The sequence below is a fragment of the Medicago sativa genome, chromosome 4 (genome assembly GCF_051527215.1).
Source record: "Medicago sativa cultivar Bolivia chromosome 4, Bolivia_mono, whole genome shotgun sequence".
Taxonomy (NCBI): Eukaryota; Viridiplantae; Streptophyta; class Magnoliopsida; order Fabales; family Fabaceae; genus Medicago; species Medicago sativa.
The window spans coordinates 11,337,688-11,355,569 of record NC_140752.1 but is presented as its reverse complement, the minus strand read 5'-3'; the positions used below and the strand labels follow the sequence as shown (position 1 = coordinate 11,355,569).

Here is a 17,882-nt window from a genome sequence, read left to right as displayed (position 1 = left end):
CTAACTCAACTGCTGACATACGGTAAGGAGCCATCGACACAGGCTTCGTACCCGGCACAAGATCGATCGAAAATTCAACCTCCCTCTCTGGTGGTACATCTGGAATCTCATCAGGAAAAACTTCAGGAAATTCATTCACAACGGGCAATCTATCAATTATCGACTGACTCTCTACAGACAAATACGCCATCAGGGAAAACATTAAGTTTCCATCATGCTCTAATCGCTTCAGCTGCTTGGTAGATAAAAATTCTGCTCCACTCTCTTCTTCAGCAGAAGAAAAGTACACCGTCTTTCTAAAACAATTAATATGCACGTGGTTGTATTCTAACCAGTTCATACCAAGAATCACATCCATACCCGTCAACGGCAAACATACAAGATCAACTTCAAAATCCCTATCATACATGGATATAGGACAACTCTGACAAACAAAAGAAGTGGTTACTGAACCCTTAGCTGGAGTTTCAACAACCATTTCCACAGGCATACTTGACATAACTAAACCCAACTTATTTGCACAATCAACAGCAATGAAACAATGTGTAGCACCAGTATCAATAATAGCAATTAAAGGAGTACCATTAAAGAAACAAGTACCTCTGATAAGTCGATCTTCATTAGCCGTTTGTGTACCGGCCAATGCAAACACCTTTCCACTAGTCTGAGTCTTCTTAGGATTCTTACACTGAGAACTAAGATGACCCTCTTCATCACAATTGATGCAAACCATGTCACCACGCTTGCACTCAGCCATCGTATGCCCCTTCTTGCCACAACGGTAACACTTCTTCTCATCCTGTTGAGTACATGCATTACTCTTGTGGCCTTTCTCACCACACTTGTAACAAACTATCTCAGCCTGAACATTTCTCCCTTTGGGTCTCCTTTCCTCAGGCATCCTCTGTTTGCCCTTGTCAGCAGGGGCACTGTAAGGCTTCGGACGACTCTGCTGTCCCTTACCCCTACGGTCACTCATCACCTTGTAGTGAGCTTTGGTATCATCTTCATAGATTCTGCATCTGCTCACCAAAGCAGAAAAGTCACGGATCTGCTGGTAACCAATGGCTCGCTTAATATCAGCACGCAAACCATTCTCAAACTTTATGCACTTGGAAAACTCAGCATTATCTCCAGTATAGTGTGGATAGAACTGAGCCAGCTCCACAAACTTGGCTGCATACTCTGTCACCGACATGTTTCCTTGCTTCAGCTCAAAGAACTCAATCTCTTTCCTTCCGCGAACATCCTCAGGGAAATATCTGTTTAAGAACTCCCTTCTAAACACAGCCCAAGTCACAACTGCATCACCTTGCTCTAATTCAGGTAAGAGACTCACCCACCAGTCATCAGCTTCCTCAGCTAGCATGTGCGTACAAAAACGTACCTTCTGGTCATCAGTACATTGCATAACCCTGAAAACTCTTTCAACTTCTTTGAGCCATGTCTGTGCTCCATCAGGGTCGTACCTTCCTTTGAAAGTAGGAGGATGATTCCTCAGAAAGGCCTCCAACATTCTTACATCAGCATTAACACCAGCACCAACATTCTGTTGTTGTCCTATAGCTTGGGCTACAGCTTCCAACGCAGCAGCCATCGCAGTATCGTTCCTTCCAGCCATTCTATTTCTCTTGTAACAGATAATATTCGCAGCCTCCAGGTCTCAACTCTACATAACAACAAAAATCAGCACAACTAAGACAATATAAATTGTCAAACAACTCTACATGGCTCGACACGACTCTACTAATTGGCCGGACGGACCGACCAGCTCTGATACCAATTGTAACACCCCGTTCTCCCAACAACGTAATATTAATTATAATAATCAGAGTAATCACACAACGGAGTGTCACACTACTTTTCAAAAATTCATAAATAGAAAATATCTATTTATTTAAGGCCAACATAAAGAATCTTAATATACTGCAGCGGAATAATTCTTTAAAAATATAATTTCAACCAAAATTCAACATCAATGAAGATCTTGGCACAAAGGCCCCAACATAATTCAACTTTATTTTCAACAACGATAAACTCTAATAGCAAGTCTTTTCCAAAATATGTGATACATAAAAGAAATGAGAAGACATTCGCAACGATTTCCCCATCCTAGTATGTATCAGAGCCCTAGACACTTGAGCCGACCAAACCTACAAGTCATCAGTACCTGCACATTACCCACGGTCGAGGCAACATATACGCAGAAGGGGTGAGAATCTTATCCAATAATAATAATATATAATTCATCAAATTAATGAAAACAACAAAGCATATCACAACAGACATCATTAATAATGTATTTAAATAAACACATAAGCAACGACATAATTATTTTCAGCAACAAGGTACAACAACAACAACAACAACGTTATCCACAACGACACCGACAACTCGACATTGCGACGACAACAACAACAACTCGACAATGCAACAACGACAACAACTAATGCATCATGCATGTGGTACCAATCTACGCGCGTTGAATGCTAAGCATTCCAGGGCATAAGCCCCCAACGATTTGGATGGTTAAAGCATCCCAGGGCATAAGCCCCCAACAGGTGAATGATAAACATTCCAGGGCATAAGCCCCCAACAATTTGAATGATAAACATTCCAGGGCATAAGCCCCCAACAGAACATGAGTATGCATATGGACTCGACTTGTGTATATCAACATACAACTTCAACAACGACTACAACAACAACATATGTGCCTACAACAATTATGACACACTCCCCAACTTCAACATTAGATGATACAACAACGTCAACAACGGAAATCAACAACATAGCATATGTATAAATCAATTATATTCATCTCAAAGTCTAAAACATCCCCCAAAAGCAATTAAGTTTTGATCAATAGAACATAAGTCAAATATCCATAAAACACCTCAACCAAATCCCTAACACTTAAGTTTGAAGTTGAGAAAACAACCATAAGTTTTTGGACTAACTTGGGATTAGTTTTGCTAAGTTTTCTTAAAGTTTTCTAAAGACCCACTTTGACTATTTTTATCATAACTCAAAATCTACAAATCTTTTCCACTCCAAACCAAGGCCATTAGAAAGCTAACTCAATTATCTACAACTTTTATGTTTACACCGAAAGCTAATTCAAAACAGAAATGGGTAAAAAGAGACGCAAGAACGCGAAACAGGGAAAGCTGTCAAATCGGAGTACGATTTGGAATCGGAGTACGATTTTCTGGGTCAAAATTTGCATTTTCATTCGTAAATAATCGGAGCACGATTTGGCACAGACTGTTACGATTTTTGCACCATTTTTCACCCCAAAACCCAATTTTTGATCCCCTAATCACCCAAAATGAATTAGAAACATGTTTACAGGTTTATTAGACAACATAGGGGATAAAACAACATATAATCATGCAATTCAACAACAAGTCTCATCATAATTCATCATCTAACATAACTTCTCTAACCCTAACCTCAAGAACGACAATTCACCAATTACCATAATTACATATCAAGATTATTGAAAGGAATCCCACCCTTACCTTAGTTTAGATGAATCAAAAGCTTACAGAATTGTTCCTCCTCTTCTCTTTGCCTCTTCTAGGTTTTCCCTTCTTCTCCCAAAAGCTTATGTTTTCTTTTGTACGTGAAAAATGTTTCTGCCTTCTCTCTATTCTATTTCCCAATAAACATAACCTCTCCTTTATTTTTCTTAACTCCCTTAAACTAACATAATTACTAACTAACTCCCATTAACCAAAATATTAATATTTTACTCCTATTTTTATTTCTCCTAATATTTCCACAAATAATAAAGTCATATTCATTTAAATAATATACAACCACATAAATCATATATTTCACATAAAATCACATATAGATATAACAAATAAAATCATATAAAAATACTCACACATCTACTAAAATATTAGAACAAAAATGGGGCGTTACATTGGACACCCTACAACGGCTATATGAGTCCAAGGACTCTATAAATACAGTTCAAAGGCTCAGCATTACTTGCACCATTGCAAAAAGCATACAAGAAAACAACTTGAATTTGTTTGAAGCTCTTGCAATTAAATTGATCATCACTAAAGGCTCTTTCTACCTTCTTTGTAGTGTAAATCAATTATCTTTGTTATCTCTTTTATAGATAACTTCTTCTTCCTCCTCTTCTGTTTGATTCACAAACATTCAACCTCCACACAAATTGTAACAAAGTCTCATCTAGCTTTAGGGGTACTAAAGTGTTAGTTTGAGCAAGGTTGTAAAAGTCTAAGTGGTTAACTTAGCAAGACGGTGCAAGCCTGCTGAGGCTTAGAGAATAAAGAATTGTAATTGTTCAGGTGAACAAAGATTGTAAGGTGCAGGATTTGAGAGGTTGTCTCAAACATCATAGTGGAAACTCTCACAAGATTGAGAGGAGAGGACTAGCCAACATTGAGTGAACCTCTATAAATTTCTGTGTGCTCTTTCTCTCTTTCTTATACTCTTTAATTTCAATATACACAACACACACCAACACATTTACTTTGTTAATCAGTTTTTGTGTATGAACATCAGAACGTTCTGAGTTCAGAAAGTTGACTTAACTATTTCAAGTAAACTACTTGAGAATTACTTTTAAGTTTCAGGATAATTTTTAAAGGGTCGCAATTCAAACCCCCCCTTCCTTGTGACTATTTTATCTACTTCAGACTCAAGCCCAAAGTTACTTGGCAACAACTCTTTTTTTCCAGAATCAATAAAGACCAACAGGGAGAAGGTTATCTTGTACCACTATCGCCTGGGTCATCCGTCGTTTAGAGTCATTAAACAGTTATTTCCTTTATTCTTTAAAACATTAGATGTTGAGAGTTCTCAATGTGAGGTGTGTGAACTTGCTAAACACAAGCGTGTACCTTTTTCAGTCAGTAATAAAATGAGTACTTTTCCGTTTTATTTAGTTCATACAGATGTGTGGGGTCCCTCTAATGTACCAAATATATCGGGTGCTCGTTGGTTTGTAACTTTTATCGATGATTGCACCCGGGTTACTTGGGTTTATTTGCTTAAACAAAAATCTGAAGTTAGTTCTGTGTTTTTTCAATTTTTCTCTATGATTAAAAATCAGTTTGATGTGAGCATTAAACGAATTAGATCCGATAATGCCAAAGATTATTTTATTCACGGTTTAAATTCTTTCTGTCAAAAAGAAGGCATAATTCATGAGTCTTCCTGTGTTAAAATACCCCAACAAAATGGAATTGCTGAGAGAAAAAATGGTCATTTGTTGGATCAAACTCGTGCTATGTTATTCCAAAATAAAATTCCCAAAAGATATTGGGCAGAGGCGGTTTTAACCGCATCTTATCTCATAAACCGCTTACCTTCTAGTGTTCTTGACTCCAAAACGCCTATGGAAGTTTTATCCTCATTCTATCCTGATTTGTCTACCTCTAGTAATCTCACCCCTAGAATATTTGGGTGTACGTCGTTTGTTCATATCCATAGTGATGGTAGAGGGAAACTTGATCCTAGAGCATTAAAATGTGTCTTTATAGGTTATTCTTCCACCCAAAAGGGTTACAAATGTTATCATCCTCCATCTCACAAATTCTTTGTCTCTCGAGATGTCATCTTCCATGAACAAGAAAGTTACTTTGTTAAAACTCATCTTCAGGGGGAGAATTCATGTAAGGAAGATGAGTCTCTTTTACTTCCTGACCTTAATCTAGGACCAGAAGTTGAAACTGGAGGTGACAATGTTGAGACTGAAGTTGATTCTGAAAATCATGTAAATGTTGAAGCCGATGTAAGATATGGGAAAAATATAAGGACTTATGCACGAAGAAAGACCATTCCTGAATCTACTCATATCCAAGAGTCTAATCCGACATTACATGAGGTAACTTTGCCTGACCCTTCAAATTCTTGTGATTCAATTTCTGAATTTTCTCATGCACATGAACCAGAATCTAACTCATCCACACCTGAGAAGCTAGAACCCAGCCCAATAGAGCGTAAGAAATGAAAATCCAGAGAAGTACCACCAATAGATTCTGATGACTTTCATCTTCCAGTTGCCCTTAGAAAAGATCCTAGAACTTGTACCAATAAGCCACTCTACCCTCTATCCAACTACCTATGCTTTGAACAGTTATCACCTACCTATAAAGCCTTCCTCACCAACCTAAACACTACCATTATACCTACCTCTTTATCTGAGGCATTGTCTGACAGGAAATGGAAACAAGCCATGGACATGGAAATGGAGGCACTTGATAAGAACAATACTGGGGAGTTGGTTCCTTTGCCAAATGGAAAGAGACCTGTAGGGTGCAAATGGGTATACACTGTAAAATACAAGGCTGATGGTTCTATTGAGAGATACAAGGCAAGATTGGTAGCCAAAGGATTCACTCAGACTTATGGAGTAGATTACTCAGAGACATTTGCTCCTGTTGCAAAAATGAATACTGTCAGGGTGATATTATCTTTAGCAGCTAACTACAACTGGAACTTACACCAATTTGATGTGAAAAATGCCTTCCTTCATGTAGAACTTGAAGAGGAGATCTACATGAATGTGCCCCCTGGATACGGTGAACATACTACTGCCAACACTGTGTGCAAGTTAAAAAAAAGCTTTATATGGGTTAAAACAATCACCACGTGCATGGTTTGGTAGATTCACTAAAGTTATGGTAGGTTTGAGCTTCAAACAAAGCCAAGGAGACCATACTTTATTTGTCAAACATTCCGAAACAGGGGGAGTAACAGTGTTGCTGGTATATGTGGATGACATTATAGTGATAGGTGATGATGAAGATGAGCAAAAATTGTTAGGCCAACACTTAGCCAAAGAGTTCGAGATCAACACTTTGCAGTTAATAAAGAAATGTATCAAAGGTTAGTCGGCAAGCTTATATACCTCTCACATACTAGACCTGATGTTGCTTTTGCTGTAAGCTTAGTCAGCCAATTCATGCACCAACCAAAGGAGATTCATTTACAAGCTGCACTTCGAATTGTGCAATATTTGAAAGGAACCCCATGTAGAGGAATTTTGTTCCAAAGGAATGGAAGTGTGAGACTTGAAGCATACACTGATGCGGACTATGCAGGGTCAATTGTGGATAGGAGATCGACCACAGGATATTGCACTTTCCTGGGTGGGAACCTTGTGACTTGGAAAAGTAAAAAACAAAATGTGGTATCCAGATCTAGTGCTGAAGCAGAGTTCAGGGCAATGGCACAGGGGATATGTGAATTACTATGGCTAAGAAGCATCTTGAAAGACTTGAGGATAAAGATTGATGAACCAATGAGGCTCTATTGTGTTAATAAATCTGCTATTAGCATAGCCCATAATTCGGTGCAGCATGACAGAACCAAACATATTGAAGTTGACAGACACTTTATCAAAGAAAAGTTAGACGGTGGTCTAATTTGCACTCCGTATGTCTCTTCCCAAGGCAACCTTGCAGATCTTCTAACAAAGGGACTGAACAACAATAACTTTGAAAATTTTGTTTTCAAGCTGGGAATGATTGATATTCATTCACCAGCTTGAGGGGGAGTGTCGTAAATAGTTTATTTTAATTATTATTAGTGATTAGTTGTTTTGGGTCCATTAGTTTATTAGTCTTGCCCATCAAGTTACATTAGCCTATATAAACACATTAGTGGTTGTAAATTATTCAGAACTTTGAAATATATTCAGTTTTCACAGATTTTATGCTAGGGTCTGTTTGGATTGGCTTATCTTTGAGCTTATGAAAAATAATTTATGCAAATAAATAAGTTTTTATGTTAATTCATAAGTTTCCACTAACGAAAGTTGTATTTTCAGAAGTTGTTTTTTCATAAACTACCTTGACAAGGTGATGAATAATAAATAAAAGCTTATTTATTAGCATAAGCTGATTTGTATAAGCTAAAAAAATAAGTCAATCCAAACAGGCATTGATGCTCTTGACCTGACATATTGTTTACATAATTTAGTTTGGTGGAATATTGTTTACATAATTTAGTTTGGTGGAATTTGAATTCTAGATGGGGACTGGGAAGCTACATAACGAGTTTCTTTAGTAAGGCATACATCCTGCGTAGTGTGTTATACGTGATGAGGTAACTAGATTGTATGATAAATCAATACAAGTTCACTATTTCATTAAAGTTCCAACTAAAGACTAATTAATAGAATAAAATTCATAAATGAGGTAATCTTGGTACCTGATGTGAGAATAAATAAGCCAACTATAAGTCGATTATAAGCTTGTATAATCAGGCACTCTTTACCAGTGCTGCACTGCATCTGTCTTGGGCTCTCTTGGTACTTGATTTGGGAATGAATATGCATAATGTAACAGACAGATAGATGACTTCATAGAGTTGTGTATTTTAAACCACATGTCTGTAAATCTTTCTCCAAGCTAAACAATGTGAATAAGATGATGAGGGAAGAGAAAGAAAGCTTGAGAGCTTGATGATGAACTTATTTATAGGAGCAAGTAAGTAACTATCTGAGTAACAAGTTGTAGATTATAACTCAATTGCTAGCTGAGTCCATTTCTCTAATAAAGAGAAAATAATATAATTTTTACAATAGAAGTGCATGGATAACATAACAAATCACATTTTGAATAACAATAAAGTGGTGAGACCTACATGAACTTCATCCAATAAAGTGTTAGCGTAAGAGTTTCTATGATTTTCCTTCGTTCCATTATGAATGTGTTCTTTCACATGTCCAATTCCAGTCTCTCTCACAGTTTATTGATTTGGAACCTGAAAGAAAATTGAAGGTTGAATAAAATCACTTATTAGGAAAGCCAAAAACTTGGCATAATAAAATCTTCATTCTTAGGAGAATCTAGAAGCAACTACACAAATCATTAAGAAAATGAAGTTGACATCAATATTGTGCATGCGAAGAATCTTTATGAGCTTGATAGATTTGTGTCCAACTATAAGAAAGGTTTTAACAAAAACAAGGGTACAAGCTGAGCAATGGCTCACCAGAAGAAAGTTAAAATTAAATAAAAAAAACTTAATATAAAAGTGCATTACCAAGACTGGAAAAACTTCCAGCCCACAAATACAGTCCAGCTGCAGTAGGGTAGGAGTTGAGCGAAACAATGTGTGCGGCTAGCAAGATGCCCACCAATGCATCCTCAACCATAAGGGCACAGGTCTCTCCTAAACAGTTCTGGAACCTACCACTACCACAAGAAAAAGAAATCCCTTACACCAGCAAGCAAAACAAATTTTCACCAATCAAAATTAGAAAGGAATAGAATGGCGATTTTGAATGCCATTACGACACACCGGTCAAAAATAAACTCAAATTGAATTTTACTCCCTTTGTTTCTTTTTAATTGTCACATTTTGACTTTTTACACAAACCAAGACAACAAATACTTTTACTACTTTTGGTACAACAATTTATCTTTTTCCCATAATAACCTTAATCATTTAATACTTCATTTCATACATTTCTCTCTCTGCAATAAATATATAGGGGTAATATAGGTAAAGCCACATTTAATGATGCTTTGAACTTTGAAAACGACAGTTAGATAGAAACAAAAAAATTATGCAAAAGTGACAATTATAAAGGAACGGAGGGAGTACCTGGCAAGTATTTCACATCTTTCATCTTCAGTCGAGTTTTCTTCTTTTCTGTTTTTGTTTTAAATCACCTGCGGGATCTACTTGAAGAGAGATCCTCTTGGCAGCGCATTCATTTTCATCACTACTTTCAACAATAACGTTTTCATCTGGTACATGACATTGCTCAAATTTTTCATTGATTGGTTCATCATATATGAGATAAATTGTGGTCCTCATCACAATGAAACTGTTCCCGAACACAACAACAATCTCGACTTTGTCACCAGGTTCCAAATTTGATATCACTCTCTGCCACTCCTCATTTTCGAAGGAGGATAACGCCTCTCTCTTATAGAGTTGAATGGTGGTCTTTGTGTGATTTATCAACAACACATTTTCAAGGCCATCTGATGTTGTGTCATATTGGTTTGAAGAATAGACAATGCACATCACTGTCGTCAAGCTACGTCCTTCCACTTGAGGGACTTCAAAAATTACAGAATAACCTTTGGAGTTGAAACTTAACCAATTTGGGTAATCATCATCGGGGAGCAAAAAACTATCACGCCCATCGACAGTCAAATTCTGCAAAAAGTGGAAAAAAATTTATTAACAATATATTAATATCACAATCATTTTATTAAAAAATTAAATATATAATATTCCTCGTAAGATAATTATTCACAATTTTATAAATAAAAAATTACAACAATGATATTTGAACACCCTAATTTTTCAAACACTAATTCAACACCTCGATTTCTAACATAACCAACCTATCAAATCTATCACATCAGAGATATTCTTGGGTGGTCACAGGTCCAAGAAATTGGATTTGGTCACTCTCTCTAATGTTTTTTTTTCTTCTTTCACACTTTCCATTTCCTCTCTCTCCTCTCTTTAAATGTGATGAAGTGTCAGTTATTGGTTGGTTGTGACCATGTGGTCATGTGACCAACTAAGAATTACTCATCACATCACTCTTTTTATTTCTTTCTCTCTCAAGGTGTTAATAAAGTGTTTAGATGGCCACCAAACATTACAAATAGAAATCTCTTTTTGGGTTCTTAAAACAGAAGACGTGCAGCATCAACCAACCATATCAACCAAATAAAAGTGAAACTATGTATATGTCGCACCATTTTTGGAATGGATTCCAAATGAATTGATGAGATGAAACCCATATCATTTAGAAAATTAGAAAAGAGTGTTGGAAAAAGAATTGCAAAGATTTTTATGGTAGCATTACGCTTGATACTAATGTCGTGAAACTAACAAATTGTACCACTCACTAAGCAGTGACGTATCCAAGACTCTGAGTCAGGAGGTACAATTTTTTTTAACTCATTAATTATAATTATAATTATAATTTTTCCATCTAAAACGGATTAACAATGCAACTTGTTGTCAGTTTGTCCTTCATTTCTATGTAATTTTATATATATATTATTTAAGTAAAATCAAGATTTTCAAAGATTTTTACAAATAAAAATGTTCATCATAAAATTATACACATAAATTCACACTTCTGTTACTTTTACCCAAATAATTGCATTAATTTGTATAGCTTATTATTTTTGACAAATTATAAATTCAAGTAATTATCACTAGGAATTTGAAATAATAATGTTATTTAATTTAAATTATATACAATTAATCATAATCATAGTCTTTATGGACAAACAAAAAAGAATTGTCCAAAAGAAAAGGACAAGAAGTTAGAGAAGAAATTTTTTTTTTAGTATACAATATATAATTTACTTGCAAAATGCTTAGACACATATGTTTTTCGCATTTATGATCCTACCGAATTAAATAACAACACCTAATAATCAAAATTCAATTAAACTAAGGCAGTGCAAATAGCAATAGGAAATATGTTGTATAACAGTCTGCTGGTTAGTCTTCTAGAGTGTTTGGCAGGTGCAAAAGGAAAAACTGAGGGTGTGCAAATAGCAATATCAACATATTAATAGGCACAAAATGGAAAATTCTAGGATGTGCAGGTGCACATCCTCAAGCCCAGCTGGCTCCGCCCCTGTCACTAAGATGTGCACTCAGAAGATTGCAACTATTTTTCATAAAACAAAATTGAAACAAATGATGTCACAACTCTACGTGCTACAACAACTAAGCATTATCCTATTACAGGGTTCAACTAGATGAATCAAATGCCGTCATATTTTTTTAGTATAAGTCATATCTGGAACCAAACCAATTGTCGCTAAATTATCACAACTCTACATGCTAGCTACATAAAGTTTAAGATTCATGGATTACTTGTTCTCAAGGGACATATTGATGATCTGATACTAATTTCAAGAGTTAAAATATTATCCTTATTTATACATTTTTATAGAAATTTGTAAATCCAACATTGAAGATATTATATGCATTGATGAATTAATCCTTAATGCGCATGCACTAGTTATTAAAGGTCTTATTTGTTAGTTTAAATAAAGATCAATGTAAAACTTATTATAAATTTAAAATTTGACTAATGTGTCTATATTATATGTGTGTGGACTGCTAATTTACACCCACCTAAAACATTAAGGTGTAAATTAGCAATTATACACCTTTCTATTTGGACCAAACAATCATTTTTCACTATTTGAAGTCACTATTTTTCACCATTTTTTACAAATGTAATTTAAGAAATCAGTGACTAAAATAAAAATTTGTGAAGACTGTATGAAAAATATCTTTTAGACATTAAAACACTTACCTGGTTTTATAAAAATGTCTCTCTACTACTATTGTTTAAAAAAAAAAAGAAAAACTACTAGATACATGCAAGAGAATGAGTGAAACCTGTAGGATCCTCTCTTTGAGAATATTGGAGATTAGACAACTCGTTCCCATTTGAATTAGAAGAGATTTCATGGAATTTTCTGCTGCTGAATCTTGCACTTGACCGCGACATTCAATTAATGAAGAATTCTTCACATCTGATACTTGTGTTGAAGTTGCAGTTGATTCCAATTCGTTAGAGTTCGTCGAACTTAATGCATTCAAAATTCTTGTTGTGTCTTGTGAAAGTTGAAGTTCTGATCCACACTCCAACCAAAGGCACTGAAGCTTAGGAAGATCATTGAAAACAGATGATAGATCTTGGGAAACACTATTTGATACATTCAAACAAACATGGGATGACATTCCAACAGCTGTTCGAACAACGGGTGGGACATTATTTGTTGGTGACATCCAAGACGAAATGATAGAAGGAAACACATCACGGGAGAATCCTTCATATCCACACAAAGATATAAACCCAATGCTTTTTGACCTTACTACTGAAAAGGGTACTTTTGTTATACCAGTGTTATTTGCAATCAGAGTGGTTAAAGATTCCATTTGTTCCAACTTGTCAATCATTAAACATCCCGAAAGAATGAGAGTTTTCAGAGATTTCAACGTATAGATGTTTCTTGGAAGGTTATGAAGGCTAATACAATCTTTCAAATTAATCAAAAGAACTTTCTTGAGATGTCCAATACTTTGGGAAACCTCAGACAGTCTCGGACAATCTTTGAGTATTAGCTTTTCAAGATTAGGCAGATATGAGAAGTCAGGGGTCTGTGTCAGATAATGAGAATGACTAAGATTGAGAATTTTCAACTGCTCCATCATCTGCAAGAACATAAATATTATAGACAACTTTAGGATAAAGCATAAAAAGATAAACAAAAGTAATTACAACATATGTTGGTTTTTCAAAATATTCCATTTAAAAGCATTTTCCTGTGAATTTTAAAATTTGAGATCATAGATAGGTTTGAAATTTAAAATGAAACCTTTTGAAATCAAACTAAAGATTGCAATCCTCTCCTTTCTTATTATCTCCTCTGGACTATTATGTGGATTTTGTTTATACTTATACAAATTGCAACTAAATTCATAGCTATGGCTATGGTGGATCTTATGTAATATAATCAAGCTCTTTAAATTTATAGTTACCACCTGCTTTGTCCTTTTTTCTTCTCTCTTTAAAGACAAAAAATTAGGTTGTCCAAATAATATTTTTTTAATCCACTGGATATGATAACTAGGACGCCAACCCTTCTATTACTATTGCCAACACTTAAATAGCATTCATAAAGATGATAAGTGTAAACAACTAAAAAATTAATACCTGAATCTTATTCCACACAAACCTAACATTGCTGTTTTCTAACTCAATGGAAACTATACTTCTTTGGTGGAAGGTTGATGGTATGCATTCTAAAGGAAATCCATTCCAGTGCAGCCATCTCAATTTTTTTGAAAGATATTTAAAATCACCATCAAGTTGTGTGCCAGAAAGTTCAAGCAATCTGAGTTTCTTCATGTTTTTAAATGCTTTGGTACTAAAACGTTGTGCACTACGACTTGGCAACTTCAATGTCAAACCCTCAACAGCTTTTGTTCCCTGTGAAATATAAATGACCAAAAGTTAAACAAGCTATATAGAGATTAAAAAAAAAAAAAAAACTTGTAATAATACCTATCATTTGTTACTAGGAGCAAGGAAGCACAAGATGATACATAACCAAACTAATATTTAAAGCTTTTGTGCTAACAACAGCACAAACGTAATTTGCTTTTAAAGTTTGAGATATTTTAAATCTAGATTTTCTTATTTAACCAAAAACAAATTTAAAACAAAGTATAAGAAGTTCTTACAATATGTTCTGACAATACATCAAGCACATCCTCATGAAACCACAACCTACTACGTTCCTCAGGCTCATTTGGTGATTTCTCACGAATGATTTCTCTTCCCATATCTCGCAGCAAATCATGCATGCCAAGCTTGTTCTTATCATCGACCGTTACAAGGCTTCTCTCAACAAGGACACTTATTCCAATTTCTGCGAAAAATCCACAGCCATTTAATATAAGAATAACATCATTTCGGTCCATCCCAATAAAGAAACAAGCTATGTCAAGGAATATTGATTTCTCTGTATCATCATTTAAACCATCATAGCTTATTTTTAACTTCTTATGTACTTGATCATTAGGAATTAATTTGAGTTTCTCCAATACAGAAATCCACTCTAATATCTCCCTATCAAACAAATAGGACCCGATGACTTCAAGAGCTAGCGGCAATCCCCCAGAATACATAACTAAATTTCTGGAAATTTCAGAAAAATCTACCGCGGGACTCGTTTGCTTGAATGCATGCAAACTAAAAAGCTCAAGAGATTCACTTTCATCCATTTCTTTCATTGAGTATGTTTTGTCAACTCTATCCCTCCTCAGTACATGCTTATCCCTAGTTGTAATGATTATTCTACTCCCTGGAGCAAACCATTTACAACTTCCACACAAAGCATTTAGTTGGTCCAATTTATTCACATCGTCAAGTACAAGAAGTACTCTTTTATGACATAGTCTTTCCTTCAATATAGATTTTCCCGATTCAATGTTTTGTATCTTGGTTGTGGTTTCTTTGAAAATATCATACATAAGTTGTTCTTGTAAATAGACTTGTCCAGAAACTTGCTCCCAAACCTCCCTAATATTTGCAAGAAAGCTCCTACCTTCAAAATTGCGGCCAATTTTATTATAAATGGCCTTTGCAATGGTGGTTTTGCCGATTCCACCCATTCCCCACATCCCTATGAGTAGAACATCATTTGATTGTTGAGTGTCTAGAAGTTGAATGATTTCTTGCACTCGAGATTCGATTCCCACCGGATTATCAGCAATGAATAAGTCCATCTTGTCAAGAAAATGTGTAACATTTTCAACAATATCCTTGATAACCTCACTTTCATTCCTATAAAGAAAAACAAAGTTGGTACATTTACATTTTCATGTCCATACATATATGGATATCTATGTGTTTACATATTAGTAATTACCTATGTATGTATGTGTCTAAAGTAGAGTGAACATTTGATTAAAAAACAATTATAGGCTTTTTTTTAATGGCAAAAGCAAATTATTGTTGGATGTTGTGTTTGCACGTTTAGGTTGAATATCAATTATCATATCATTTAGTACGTTGACAACATGTTAAGAAAGAGAAGATTTAAGTAAGGTTGAATATCAATTATCATATCATTTAGTACGTTGACAACATGTTAAGAAAGAGAAGATTTAAGTAAAAAAGTCAGGGTTCTCTATTATGTTGCATCTTAAGCATACAAGAAATGATTCTACCACATGCAGAAGAGTGTATATATGCAAAAATGAGGACACGTTAGAAGAAAGAAAGAAAAAAACTCTAAGAAATGGTCAAAAGGGTTTTTATTGAACGAACATGATAGCAGCTTAAGACTTAAATAACAGAAAATAAAGTCAAATTGTTGTTTTCTTAAGCTACCTTTTGAGAGCTTCTGAAAATAGTAGAAAACCCTTTATAAACATGTATTAGGTTGTTTCTATAAGTTCTTTCAAATAGTCTCACTAGTGTTTAAATTGATAAACACGGATAAATTAGTTCAAACAATATATATTATTTTTTTTTTCAACAAAAGGGATGCATATGAATCATGACCTGCATATCCAGGATAGATTATAATAAAAAAAAAGTTACAGAATACGAATACTGGGAAGAGAACTGCCGGAAGAATATATCTAATTTGATACTCGATCGCCAAAACAGTCCGCCAAAGAACCACTCTGACCGATTTAAGCAAAACACAACCCAATCTGAAACAACCACCAGCAACTGCGAGAGAAAACAGTTCCGGTTGGGACAAAACCAACAAAACTCACAAAAGAAACCCAAACTTGTTTGTCCGGTGAAGAACCCAGAAGGACAAGAGGCGGATATGAACGAATCTCCATGAATCTGAACTCGATTGAAGCCAGACTCGTTTAAAACCAAACACACAACCGCCACCGGAGACATGGCGGTTCCAACAGTAAACACTTAATAAAAACACAATAATAAAAAAATGTTAAAATGCAGAGAAGAAGTAGGTAACCTGGAATTTAGGACAAGAAATCCAGCAAGGCCAGCCGCCTCATGTAGGGCATCTTTCCACTTTAGTACCATGTCTTTGTTCCCATCTTCCCATAAAAAATTACTTCCCCACTCAAACACCATCGATTCCTCTTCCTCAAGCGTATTTCTCCATTTTGGCTCCATGAATTCACCCACCTTTAAAATTCTATTCGATAGATTTTGAAAAGCTTTACCAAACTCACCTGTTTGATGACGAACTTCAGAGGGATGTACATCGTAGAACACAGGCAGTAGCATCTGTCCCGTGGTTCTGTGACACTCCATAATTTTCATCAACTCTTGAAGACACCATCGTGAATCAGCGTAGTTTTTGGAGAATACAATAACAGAAATTCTAGATTCTTGGATTGCTTGCAGTAATGATTCTGATATGTGATCTCCCCTCACAAGGGAGTGATCATCCTTGAAAACGATAATTCCGGCGTTTTGAAGAGATGCAAATAGATGTGAAGTGAAAGACGTACGAGTATCTTCCCCTCGGAAACTCAAGAACACATCATACTTTCTAATTCTACTGTCATCGGGACTATCATCTGGCAAATTTAAATAGTCATCAACATTAAAATCATAACTCAAAGACATGGATGGGTGATATGAGTTTTCAGGGACAGTGGAGGGAGCAAGAATTTTCGGAAGGAAATACTCTTCAGTTGACTTCGGTGAGATTTGAGATCCAGATTCCAGAGGGACAAAAACGTGGGAAAATGGAAGGATTCAGTTTTTAATTTAATTTTAATCTCTATTATATATATTTGCCTTATTTTTTTTCAAAAGTACACTTGGCACTCCTTCTTGCTTCATCTCATTAATTGCTTGATCAAAGATTCAAATCACCATATATTTACTCACATTTTATTTATGTCATTTGCATCACTCACACAAATTTAATTTATTTCAATTAATTTATTAAAAAGCAAAATGGAAATTATAAACATTTTAATAGCCTTATCATGAATATGTTTTGTATTATCAACCAATAAAAATTGACCATGATTCATGATTTAAATTATCAGCCAATCATGATTCATGATTAAAATTAGCAACCAATCAAATTTGAGCATACATGTCATCCTTTTAACTTTTACTTAGGTTTTTCCCCCTCTATATAGTCAATATGTCTGTCATGATTTTCATCTTCATCATATCACACATCCTTTCTCTCTATCTTCATTGTGACACACACCTTCTCTCTCTCTCTCTCTCTCTCTCTCTCTCTCTCTCTCTCTCTCTCTCTCTCTCTCTCTCTCTCTCTCTCTCTCTCTCTCTCTCTCTCTCTCTCTCTCTCTCTCTCTCTCTCTCTCTCTCTCTCTCTCTCTCTCTCTCTCTCTCTCAT

At 35.2% G+C, this 17,882-nt stretch overlaps 2 protein-coding genes and 1 pseudogene across 3 annotated transcripts; 1 reads left to right on the top strand and 2 right to left on the bottom strand.

Moving 5' to 3' along the window:
* LOC146926305 (uncharacterized) lies at positions 1-1,621 on the bottom strand. Its single transcript, XM_085706881.1, has 2 exons — positions 122-1,621; positions 1-9 (listed from the first exon to the last, which is right to left on the bottom strand). Exons 1-2 carry the CDS (start codon positions 1,619-1,621, stop codon positions 1-3), a joined length of 1,509 nt encoding a protein of 502 aa, XP_085563007.1.
* Positions 1,622-6,865: 5,244 nt separating this feature from the next.
* LOC146926304 (secreted RxLR effector protein 161 pseudogene) lies at positions 6,866-7,540 on the top strand (annotated as a pseudogene).
* Positions 7,541-8,493: 953 nt separating this feature from the next.
* LOC146926303 (disease resistance protein RPV1-like) lies at positions 8,494-17,238 on the bottom strand. 2 transcript variants are annotated; one of them, XR_015034088.1, is made up of 7 exons: positions 16,509-17,238; positions 14,248-15,352; positions 13,718-13,993; positions 12,397-13,215; positions 9,604-10,167; positions 9,040-9,191; positions 8,494-8,757 (listed from the first exon to the last, which is right to left on the bottom strand). XR_015034088.1 is itself a non-coding variant. In XM_085758696.1 (6 exons), the coding sequence occupies exons 1-5, from the start codon at positions 17,129-17,131 to the stop codon at positions 9,631-9,633; spliced, it is 3,360 nt and encodes a 1,119-aa protein (XP_085614822.1). In that variant the 5' UTR covers positions 17,132-17,221; the 3' UTR covers positions 8,494-8,757; positions 9,604-9,630. The 2 variants fall into 2 exon arrangements, 1 of the variants encoding a protein (XP_085614822.1); XM_085758696.1 differs by lacking the exon at positions 9,040-9,191 and having other exon boundaries at positions 16,509-17,221.
* Between the last annotated feature and the right edge of the window lie 644 nt (positions 17,239-17,882).

Coding starts and splice junctions, on each gene's coding strand:
- LOC146926305 (XM_085706881.1), bottom strand. CDS start 1,621: ATGGCTGGAAGGAACGATACTGCGATGGCTGCTGCGTTGGAAGCTGTA.
- LOC146926303 (XM_085758696.1), bottom strand. CDS start 17,131: ATGTCTTTGAGTTATGATTTTAATGTTGATGACTATTTAAATTTGCCA. Junction 13,216..13,717: donor TTGTGTGGAATAAGATTCAG/GTATTAATTTTT, acceptor ATGTTCTTGCAG/ATGATGGAGCAGTTGAAAAT. Junction 10,168..12,396: donor TCAAAGAGAGGATCCTACAG/GTTTCACTCATT, acceptor CACTTTTTGCAG/AATTTGACTGTCGATGGGCG.